The sequence below is a fragment of the Zeus faber genome (genome assembly GCF_960531495.2).
Source record: "Zeus faber genome assembly, chromosome: 2".
NCBI classification, from domain to species: Eukaryota; Metazoa; Chordata; class Actinopteri; order Zeiformes; family Zeidae; genus Zeus; species Zeus faber.
The window spans coordinates 47,464,720-47,476,565 of record NC_137189.1 but is presented as its reverse complement, the minus strand read 5'-3'; the positions used below and the strand labels follow the sequence as shown (position 1 = coordinate 47,476,565).

At 49.1% G+C, this 11,846-nt stretch overlaps 1 protein-coding gene across 1 annotated transcript; it reads right to left on the bottom strand.

Annotated features, from left to right (window-relative positions):
* Positions 1–478: 478 nt before the first annotated feature.
* On the bottom strand, positions 479–11,619 carry angel2 (angel homolog 2). The gene is made up of 9 exons (XM_080022322.1): positions 11,549–11,619; positions 8,310–9,364; positions 7,782–8,002; positions 5,513–5,582; positions 2,697–3,127; positions 1,293–1,413; positions 1,068–1,122; positions 771–901; positions 479–637 (listed from the first exon to the last, which is right to left on the bottom strand). The coding sequence occupies exons 2-9, from the start codon at positions 9,355–9,357 to the stop codon at positions 480–482; spliced, it is 2,235 nt and encodes a 744-aa protein (XP_079878448.1). The 5' UTR covers positions 9,358–9,364; positions 11,549–11,619; the 3' UTR covers position 479.
* Between the last annotated feature and the right edge of the window lie 227 nt (positions 11,620–11,846).

The following is an 11,846-nucleotide window of genomic DNA, read 5'->3' as shown; positions in this document are numbered from 1 at the left end:
TCCGGTGGATGGAGGAAACAGGAAACACGCCGTCTCGGTTCCATTTATGCCCCAGAGTTGGTACAACGGAAACTGGAAGATTCGTATCGCAACCGGCAGATTTATGAGAAGATTAAAAAAATTAAAAATCCGGAGGGGACCGGGTACAGTCGATCAGGGCAACAATGCCAACGTAAAATAAAACACCTCAAAATAAAATCCCTGGCAAAATTACATTTTCTTAAAACTACAGTGAAAACTGCTGAGACCAGACCGGCAGCTCGGATGCAATCAACACACCATGCTTCCATATCATGAAAGAGTTCTTGCCAAAACACAGCCCAAGGTTTGGATATAATGGTGTGTGTGTGTGTGTGTGTGTGTGTGTGTGCGCGCGCGCGCGCGCATGTACCGCAGCATTTGCGGCTCCGGTCGTGACGCCCAAGGTGCCCGTGCCGCGCCCGGGGGCCTCTCCCTGGGGGGGCTTGTGGGATGTCGGGTCACCTCCGCAGGCGGAAGCGGGCCAGCAGCGGCAGGTGGTCGGAGGAGTGGTGCTGGTTAGGAAGCCCCCTGACCGACTTCAGCTCCGACTCCCCGACCAGAGCCAGACGACCCTGCAGCTGCAGGCCGCGAGCGGGGGTGGACGAAGAGGTGGAGTCTGCGGGTGGAGGAGGAGGAGCGAGAACAAAAACAGGGCTTAATACCAACTCCGTCAGTATCTTGTTTTTGCCGCCATGCCCGGGTCTCCCCCGCCGGATGCAACACGTCGCTTTCTGTTTCTGCGTGCGTACCTGGTGTGTACAGGATGTAGTCCACCGTCATGGCAGTGCGGGAGTGGCAGGTGGTGATCTCTGGTCTCCCGTCATGCATCAGGCGGTGCTGGTAGGAAGACTGCAGCTTCACACCGTGCCGCAGCCGGTACCTACACACAGACAGACAGACACACAGAGACAGACAGACAGACAGACACACACACAGGGTTAGACTGGGTATGACTGTGTGTGTGTGTGTGTGTGTGTGTGTGTGTGTGTGTGTGTGTGTGTGTGCGTGTTTGTGTTTGTGTGTGTGTGTGTGTGTGTCGTACGGACCTCTTGTTGGCAGCTTCGTCTTCCACAGTGAGGGCAGAAATGGCTCCTTCAACATCTGAGCAAACGCACAAATCGAATCCGTCATTTCAGTTCACTAAACCTGGTCCTACAACATATCAGCAACCCATACCTGTCTATACTATAGGTGAAGAGGTGACAGTGGGAAATATGATAAAAAAAAAAAAAATTTAAAAAAAATGTGAGTTTGGTTTCTTGTGGTCTCACCTGCAGGGCTGCTGGCTGGTTTCAGCTTGTACTCACACTGGGCGCTGATCCCCAGACTGGAGGACCAGATGGGTGCGACCAGAACACGCTGAGCTCTGGGACTGTCTTCCTGCCCCGACACCTACACGCACAGGGAAAGGGATGCGTGATGAGTGCGCGCAGGGGAGGAACGACGGCGTGCGTCCTGTCCGTCGCCGGCTCCACCGATAACCACAGCGGTTTAGAAAACGACCTTCCCCCGGTTACGACGCTTTCCTTTCCTTCGGGGGGGGGGACGCTTGGCAGGATGAAGGAAACGCCACCTGCAGCTCAATCTCTCCAGGACACCATCGTCCCAGTAAGAACAACCATTCAACTCTGCATAAATGATCGGCTCGGCTCGTCGTCATTAATACCATCCCAGTCTGTTAGAGATCCTGGGGGTAGTGATCGACGACCGACTGACTTTCTCCGACTGTATTCCCTCCGTCACCCAATGCCGCAGTACGACATCCGGGGGGATCGGACGGAACCTGCCCCGAGCCCTCGGCACGGCTCCTTGTCCAGGCGCTTGTCACCATGTTGACTGCATCATTCTCAACCACCACGACTACCGCGGCGCTCTGCCTCTGCAGGTGATTCAGAATGCAGCCTGGTCGTCGTCAGGCCAACGCCTCTCTTCATTTCACTCAACTGCCAGGTAGTCACTGGATCTCCAGAGTCTCAGCTCGTTACGCTCTGCAGAGACACTCACAACCTTTACGAAACACCCAAAGACCTGATCCTATCTTAGCTACAATAACCATCCTTGTTGATGTTGACTAATTTTAAGTTGTATTGACAACATATGAGTACTTATCCTACTGCACTTACATACCAAAACAAAACTATACATATGTTTATTACTCATAACACAACTTTGATTCTTATTCCTTACAGCTATTTTGCACTTGTATCTGGTTGAATTTAGAAACAGGAGATCGTGCACTTAAGATGGAGGTTGCTTCAACGGTCGACGTCTGCTTCGATCATTTCCTCTCACGCGAGTCTCTTTGGACAAAAGCATCAGATAAACAAATGAAGGTAAATAATATTTTTAATTGTTTTAGCAGCACAGCTCCCAGTATCTGCATCACTTTCCCTGCCACCATGTCATTTCCCACCACTGTACTGTCCAGTACACACACACTGGATGGTTAAGCTCCTGGACAGAAAATTTGGTGTACATCCCTCCACGAACTCCAAGACTTATAGGGAGCTGCAGAAACCATGTGTGTTGGTGTTGCTGTACTTGTGAGGACCTTTTGAGGACATTTTGGGTCGCTTATTATTATTTTTTCATTCCAACTGCCTCCTTAAGTCAAACAAAAAATTTTCAATGAGGTTCTCACTTGATGCCTAAAGTGAGTTAAGTGTGCGCCCTACCTTCCCTATGGTTAGCCCCTTGTACTTCAAGCAGCCGGTGGTCAGGAAGCGGTACAGCGGGCTCCAGGGCACAGAGTTAAAATCCCCGCACAGCACCACGGGATTGGTGGAGCCGTCGGGGAGGCGGGACAGCCGGCTGATCTCGGCCAACAGGATCGCCAGCTGGGCCAGCTTGACGTCGCCGCGGCGGGGGTTATAGAGGAGGTGCGTGTTGCCGACGCAGATGAAGGAGGAGGGGTCTGACTGGCCGGCGGCGTCGTTGGGCCTCAGGAGCAAGACCAAGCCCACGTTGTCCCGATCGAGGAGGGCGTCGCCCGGACGCAGGAACTCCACGGGGTGTGAGGAGAGCAGCGAGAGGCGGGAGGTTTTGAACACCACGGCACAGCCATCCGGCTTCTTGCCTGTACGCTTCTTATACACACACTGGTAACCTGGAAACACACACACCCGTGGGGATAAACAGGCGCACAAGCAAAAAACACAACACAAAAGCCAACTGTGTTTCAGAGGGGAAAAAAAAAATCGACTTTAGATGAATGCCTCCTCCACCTCCTCCTAACTTTAAACAACACACATTTGCCTCAACATGCGATGTTGACGTTTGGGTTTGTTCTTTCTTGCTCATTGATTTCCCTGTTTCTCATTATCAAGTATAATTATCACTGGTCATACAAAGTAGGTGGTGCATATTACTGGATATTTTTGTTTTGATGTATGCTGCTGCAATTTCCCTCCGGAATGTAAAGTATTCAAACAAAGTTAAAAACGGTCTTTGGCTCCCCCTGCTGTTGGTCATTTGAACTACATGAGAGCCAACAGGATCAGGTGGATGTTTGAAAATAATGGCCACAGGGGACTATATGAAAATGAGAATGTATCCACAACAGCCTTATACTATAGGCTTCCATATGAAAACTTCGGTGAAATGTGGTTGTTGAGCGTCGCATAGAGACATAAAATATAGTATATAAGTATAAAAACACAACAGCTGGCAGTCAACAGCTACACACACCCTGCTTTCACACATGAACGCCGGACAATATCCAGATAATCAGGTCTGGTCATTGTTTGGAGTTATCCTTTCACACGTGTAGCTCACAACCGGAAATTGTCCATGTCAGACGCGGTTACACCACGAGGGGCGGAGCCTGGGTAGAGCGTGCAGGAGGCAGGACGTGAGGCAATGACGAGGAGTTTAAGGACACCCCAGATGGCGGACGAGGCTACCGACTCATCTTTTTTTTGCCGTTGATACTCCATGTATTTGGACATCACATCATATTAAGGAAGGAGTGGAAAGGAACATAAAGGAAAGCAGAAAGGGGAACGGAGCAGCTACGCTCCGTGCAGCAAGATCCACACCAAGGTAAATAACTCACATATGATAGAGACATCATCAACACGCGACACGCTCACTCGCTCGCTGCGAATGCTCCGGACAATTACCTGCTCCGTTCACACATAGAACGCTCTATCGGACATCGTGCAGACTTTGTACCAGGGCGCTGGCTGGGTAGAGTCTGGGTAATGTCCAAATAATTCGGACATTTGCATTCAGACATGCAGCTGCTCCGGGTAATGTCCGGATTATTTCAGGGCTGCAGCGCATGTGTGAAAGCAGCTCAAGTATTCCCAAACAGGGGTCCGCAGCCCCCCAAGGCGTCCGTGTAGGATCTGCAAGGGGCCCGCAGCAAAACTATAATTTAATGTATTTTTGAAAAGTTGTATTTGAATATATATATATATACATATATATAAGATCTTTAGAAAAAACGGCATGCAAGCAACTTTTTCCTAACTTCAATGTCTGTCTTTAGAGGTCCTGCATTATACTGTGACAAGCTCTACTTGTCTACACACTTAAAGAGCTGGAAATGGTTTCCTTTCCCACTCACATAAGTTAAACACACACTATCCGGAGTGAGCTGGGCGTGTTGCACCCAACCAAACAACAGTACTGTTTGCGGGCGTGGCCCTCACTCTGACTCGTGAATTTGACGCCTCTAAATACCTGCCACGTCAAGGCTTCATAGCTCAGTGGTTAGAGCACTGGTCTTGTAAACCAGGGGTCGCGAGTTCAATTCTCGCTGGGGCCTGAGCACCTTTTCCCGGTCCGCAGGGGACGTGGCCAGAGGCGACACGGTGCACTCACGCAGGCTGGGTGCCAGACAGAAATCATCGACAGCGGTGCTTCACTTCAGCCCCTCTTCCTTGAGCTTTTATTTATGATGACATCGTTTACTCGTCGACATCTCGTGCCAACTGGCAGTGGAATTTATATAAATACATTTAAACAATTTAAATATACATCAGCCATGTTTTCATCCTGTGCCTGAATATCACTCTTAACAACAGGCACGCACGATCTTTTTTCAAACATTTTATTTGTTGTTATTTGTTTATATGGGTTAACAAAGGTTGAATTCACCGCTAACAAAATTCAAGATTCAAGATTTTTATTTGTCACATACATATACATACTTCCATACATATATGCAGTGAAATGATGTATGTTTTAACCATTTGGTGGTGGTGTTTTTGTTTTTTTTAAGAGACATCATCTTCGGCTATCACCGCAGTTTTATTCGGCTCTTTCAAATGTCAGGACTCGAAAACTATTGATACCCCTCCCCTTCCTCCCCGCTGTGGTTTCGGGTGACGGAGGCCGAATTAATAGGGTTAAGCTCTCTGGAGGCTCCCGCTTCTAGTGTTCATTGGTAAATTAGACGTTTTTCAAGACAGTGCTATGGATGCATTTTGGAGGGTGCTTTAAAAGCACACAAACACACACACACACACAAACACACGCACACTACCTAGTGCCTCCAGGGCTGGTTTCATCTGGCTGTGGTAGTGGTCCTGCTGCACCTCCTGAAGACACAGGATCTGGAGAGAAGACAAACAACGTGTTCATCCTCCGTTTCCAGGTTCCCGTGAACTCGTTTGAAGTCGCTACTCCACAAAAACAAAGTTCGGTTCCCAACTGTTCTCTACGGCTCTCGTAACAAACGTGTTGTCACTCAAGGCCGCTTGGTGAGTCGTTGTGCTGGATTGACCCAGATATCCCATAACGCTTTTAAACGACTATAAAGCTAAGGCCACATGAAGTTGACTTTCAAGGCCGATTTGGCAGCAATTTGAGATCAGGCAAAGTCCAGGGTGGTCATGCTGTAGAGTTATGTGTTTATGTGTGTGTGTGAGCCTAAAATCTGCCTCTATACAATCCCAACCGGTCAGGTCATGACTCAATCAAAAATGTCTCAAGACTCAGACGGCGATTTTCAACAGCAAATGAGATTGTGTGCCTGCATGAAGTTCACCGCACAAACAACCACGGTAGTGAGCTGTACGGCAGCCATGTTGCTTTTATGTGTAAAGATATTAGAGAAGGGTAAAAAAATATATATCATAGCACAGTAGTACCTGGATTTACCACCGCATCTACTTACGACTAATCCAAGATACAAGCAGTGATAGTCGTGAAAATTTGTACCGACTTGCGACCGACTGCTCCAAGATACGACCGTGGAGATTTGCAGTTGGTGCATCGCTGACCAGTCGGTGACCAGTCAGCAGTCAGTCAGTCAGCAGTCAGCAGTCAGTCAGCAGCCAACAGTCAGTCAGCAGTCAGTCAGCGGGCGACCTACATGGTGTGTGCACGTAGTTGGCGGCTTACCCATATTTTTTTTCATATTTACTGTGTTTGTTCTGTGTGTTTTGTTTATTTTCACCTTCATGATGAGTCCTAAGGAGAAGGACGATGGAAAAAAGAAAAAGGCAACGACTCCCATTGAAACTAAGAAGGAAATCATAGAAAAATATGAGCGTGGTTATATGGGAAAAATTGCTTCGACAAAACGACTGTTTTAACATACGACTGTTCTTATAGAACCAATTACAGTCGTAAGTCGAGGTACCACTGTATAGCATCGCGATATTTCCCCATAATATTGTATGGATACTCCAACATCAAGAATCTATTTTTTTTTTTTTTTTTTAATTTAGGGCCGTGAGATGTAGGCCATGTCCAGACTAATGTGGATACATTTGAAAAACGTTTTCGGTCCACACTAGTGTTTTCAAAATGCCAAAAGTTCTCCCATTTGGTTAATATGCCTGCGCAAGTTTCCTTTGTTCACAAGCAAGAAGAAGCGGTGTTGTCGTGATGCAGTCGACATCTAAAGTCATTTCAGATTCTCAACGTGTCCAAATCACCAGAAGAACAGAAAAAAAAAAAAAAAAGCTGATGACAAACGTAACTTTATTAATCCGCCCCGAGGCAAATCCGGGTGTCGCAGTCAGCGATCATGATATTCATTAAAGTCGGAGAGAATTTAACTTTAAATGGAGACACAGCAAATTGAATCACTTCATAACATGTAATCCAACCCAGCACCGCTGACCACACGTAAACAAACCGGTCGTCGGCCGTCGCCCCGTGGGTTCCTGATGGGGGCGCCGGTTGAGGTCGCGACATTCGCGTTTTGAGCTCAGCCTGGACAGACGACCACAACAGAGAAAGATGCGTTTTAAACTTTTCCGTCAGATGGGAACGAAAGAAAAGGACGAACCATAAAGAATCTCAATACTATCGTATCGGGAGCTATGCGGCGCGGCGATATTGTGTTGTGAAGCCCCCGGGGCGAATTCCCACCCCGACGAAATGCGGCGGAGAGAATCTCAGGAGAATCCCGTGGGATGAAACATTCTCACGAGGCTTTAAAGGGAAATCGGGACGGAGGCCGTCCTGCAAAACCACAAACCTGAACTGAAATACTTTTTCCAAGCAAACATTCGTTTTGACGATTACTCACTTTATGTGTGTGTCGCTACATTTCTCGCCGGAACTGTTCGATTCCTAGTATTTGGTATTAGAGAAGGAATAAAATCCATCAAACCAACGCAGAACTAACAATTAATGAACAACTAATCAGTGAGTCAATATAATGACTTACTCTTGCCTTTCCGATCATGTCTTTTATGCACCAAGTTACCGATCAAAACTCCTCGTAACGTGCAAACGTTCACCCTGTCACTCTCACTCTGGCCCCGTTGTGTTTAATCTCAGACTCCTCCGCAACTCACGTCGGCGTTGTAGTTGCGTATCTCGGCTAGCAGGTTGCTCAGCCTGAACTCCCAGGGCAGCACGCGTGCGTCGCAGTGTCGGTACAGGTACGAGTTCTCCTGCAGCAGATCCTGGGACAGGATGTTGTATGACAGGACAGAGAATTGGAAGGCGGCGCCGGCCCCCGAAGGCTGGAGCTCGGCGCTGCAGGCGGGAGGGTCCTCCCAGCGTCTCTGCAATGCTGCGGGAAGGGACATCAACGTTCACGGTCATTTATAGTCCTCGGCTTACCAAAATATACTTTACAAGATCTAAACGTGACTTCTTAATAAGATAGATAATTAGAAGGGCCGCACTGATACAATACTGATTGCTGATGCCCCTGTCCCTGTTAAAATAGAAGCATATCTGAAATATATTCACATAAATGGCAGTCTTTTTCTTTTAAAAACACAAAAATAATGTAATAACGCGCTTTTGTTTTGTAAAGACATGTCGCAAAGTCTTAATTTTACGACTTAATTTGTGCCTGGCTGCCGTTGACTGACCGTGTGTTCTGCAGGGGGGAAAAGGTCCATGGGGAGGAGGGCAAGGTCCACCGGGAGGAGGGCACGGTCCACCGGGAGGAGGGCACAGCCCACCGGGAGGAGGGCACGGCCCACCGGGAGGAGGGCACGGCCCACCGGGAGGAGGGCACGGCCCACCAGGAGGAGGGCACGGCCCACCAGGAGGGGAGCAGGGTCCATGGAGATGGGATAAGGGTCCAGGAGGGAGGGGCGGCCTCCAGGCTCCAGATGGGAACCAGGGGTTGGGGCAGTGACTGGCTCTGGGAGGCTGGGGAGAGAGCTCTGTCCTGGGGTGTTCCGGCCCAACCCCTAGTCCTCCTCCCCTGGGACCCTGGCCCTCTCCACCTCTCACCAAGTTCACATCCCCACCTGCGATCTGCAGGTCAGGCTTTGAATGTGCCTGCTGAGGCAGCCTGACTTCCTGGGTTCTGCTGGACCGGTCTGAGGTTCCCTCTACACAGGTCCTGTCTTTCACTCCTCCGACTATCTCCGTTCTTTTATCCCTCTTCCCTTTTTCCCACTTTTTACTTTTCTTCCAGTCTCTAGTCTTCTCTCCGTCACGACTTCGGTCCCTGTGAGATGATTTTGAGGGGGGGTCTTGGGTCGTGCCGGGGCCCGGTCTACGGTGCTCCCTGCTGGGGCCTCCCCCCTCACTGGCGAGGCCCCTCGGTTCTCCTGGAGCCTCGGCTCTGCAGCTCCTCTCCTCCGTGCTCTTCCACCGTTTGAACGGCGGCCCCCTCTCCCACCCCTCCATGAGCCCGGCGGAGGAGTGGAGCGACCGCGTATCGTAAGAGTCACCCGGACGGATGCACCGGCCGTTTGCGGTGTGGCAGGGGTTCGGTACGCCTCCCCTCTGCCTGCAGAGAAGGCTGAAGTGGCGGGAGCAGGGGGGACACGACCAGCATGGATGAGCAGCGGAGAGGAGGGGCCGGTGGGAGGGGAAAGGGAAGGTCCAGAGGCCAGCCCTGTGGAGAGCGGCCGTGCTCAGAGAAAAGGACCTGGCCGCCGAGCTCAGCCGCTGCACCAACATTAGCTTCCTGGAGGAAAGAAAGATAATATAAGACTTTTCACTTGGGATGCCAGGGTGAGGAATTGCCCCATCCCTTAATATTACCCCTTATATTACATGTTACAAACACAAAGCAAACACTTTCACTTTTGTAGCGTCCAAATAAGTATTGACGCGCTGACGCGCTTAGTATTTTACAAATTTAATTTTTTTTTTTCATTTGATGAACATCAGCGCTGATACACGAAAATTAACTAAATGGTTATATTTAGGCTTTATTTCTATTCTAAAGAAAAAAAGAAAAGAAAGAAAAACAACGGCGGGTGAGTAATGTGAAGTAACGTGTAACACCGGTAACCGGAGCAACCCTACTTGTACCCCATTTACACCGGGCATGAAAATGCGATCTGTATCTGGATAAGGAAATACGAATGTTAATGCAGGTGCGCATAGAACGCATTGCAATCAGAATGCTATGGGTTCTGCCAGACCACATCTGGAGCTGTATCTGTACAGCTCGGCCACATTCGGGAAAAGAAATCGGCCCACAAGTTGAAAACGTCCCTTAGCTCCGCCACGTCCCGCTGTCTCTTCTCTCACAAGGGTAATCTAACTACCCATTTGAAGGTGAACGATCCACTGCCGCTGATGATCAGTCCTTTGGCGCATCGACAGAAAGCAATTTGACGCAGTGGCATTCACGGCAGCTGTAACTGTTGTGAGAAACATTTGTTTTCGTTGCGGTTGCCTAATTGTAGAACATTGCTGAAGACAACCCGCAAAGGAAAAATAAGTAAAGGCCGTAGATAAGCATTGCTTTCTGCTGGCTAATTTGATACTGAGATCCGATCATAATATAGGCAGAATCAAGATAACAAGGACGCTTATTAATACCGGGTGTAAATAGAAAAGGCCTGCGGTGCGACGTCATTTTCCAGAGAACGTACAGTATCTAGATACAGACGACATTTTAATGCCAGGTGTAAAAGGGGCCGAAGACAAGACTCAATTAATCCCGGGAGGAAATTCGGGAAAGAGCGTCGAGAGGCGGTATTGTGCGTCAGTGAGTTGGTGTGTCATCTCCAAACTGCTAAACTGAAAGGTCCTGGGTTCCATCTCCTGTGGGGTTACCTACTTAAACAACAAAAAAAAAGAGAGAAAAAAACAACACTGCAATATATCCAGGGTCTCCAAGCCTGTTCTTATCTTAACATATTAACGGGGATCAGGTCTAGCTGTTGTCAGGCTGATATTGCGATACCTCTTGAGACATGTTACACAGACGCCATATCGATTTTTTTCTAATTAACGGTATGAGATTGAGATGAGATTGAGATTACACATCCCCCACATTAGGACTCTTTTGTGAGTGAAAATAGGATTTGGGTGTACTTTGTTTTAGCTCTGGTCTGCCAGATCACCCTTAAAACGCACTGAATAGTCAAATCCACGATAATATCGATATGACGTCTCAAATATATTTTTCCCTCTTCAATTACTCAGATATCGTGACAAATCGTCAGGGATTTTGGTGATGTATCGTGTTTGGCAGAGCCGCCCGTATCACGACACAATCGCTATCATGGGAAATGTATCGCGATAGCATCGCCTCGTGAGTTACCCGGTGATTCCCATTTCCCACCACTAATTAATGCGCAACATATTAAAGGAGCAGTGTGAAGAAGTAATGGCATCTAGCGGTGGGGTTGCAGATTGCAACCAACTGAATACCCACCACCCTCACACCTCCCTTTTCAATGGCTTAGGAAATGATACCACGGCTACAAGCTAACATCAGCAAAGTAATGCTTAAGAAATGATTGTATTCTAGGCATAAGCGGGATACATATTGTATATCCCTTTGCAGAGTCCAAGACCGGATCGACCACCCGGTAACGTTACAGAGCTCAGAGGAAGAGCCGGCGTTTGGTTTGTCCATTCTGGGCTACCGTAGAAACATGGCGGCTTCCGAGGAAGGGGACCCGCGACGACGAAAACACAACATCACTTATTTTCATGCGACTATACCACTAAATTGTACACACCGGCCCATAAAAAAAACTATCGGGTGACGTACAGAGCGTTTCGATAAAATAGTTTGTATAAAAAGTTCATCCAAATGAATATCAAATCTGACGTGACGTGAGTAAATGATGTATCGTGAGACTATGACACCAGCTGCCTCTGTTTTGGTTGCGGAAGAAGAACTTACTTCCCTCCGCCAGAGGAAGGGTCACGTTTTAACGCCGAAACGCTCGGAACACGCAGTGGCTCCTCCGCAGCACGACCACGGCGGCGCCTCCGCAGCACGACCACGGCGGCGCTCCGCAGCACGACCACGGCGGCGCTCGGCAGCACGACCACGGCGGCGCTCGGCAGCACGACCACGGCGGCGCTCGGCAGCACGACCACGGCGGCGCTCCGCTGACCCGGGCAGCCGCTCGGCCGGCGTCAGTCCCCAAGGCACGACGTCTTTCTCGTGCGCCGCCCCGGCGCCACTGGGAGCTGTA

Excerpts from the sequence above, each read along its gene's own strand:
- angel2 (XM_080022322.1), bottom strand. The coding sequence starts at position 9,357 with ATGTTGGTGCAGCGGCTGAGCTCGGCGGCCAGGTCCTTTTCTCTGAGC. Across the intron at positions 902-1,067 it reads GACGAAGCTGCCAACAAGAG|GTACCGGCTGCGGCACGGTG; the intron begins GTCCGTACGACA and ends GTCTGTGTGTAG. Across the intron at positions 638-770 it reads CTACATCCTGTACACACCAG|ACTCCACCTCTTCGTCCACC; the intron begins GTACGCACGCAG and ends CTCCACCCGCAG.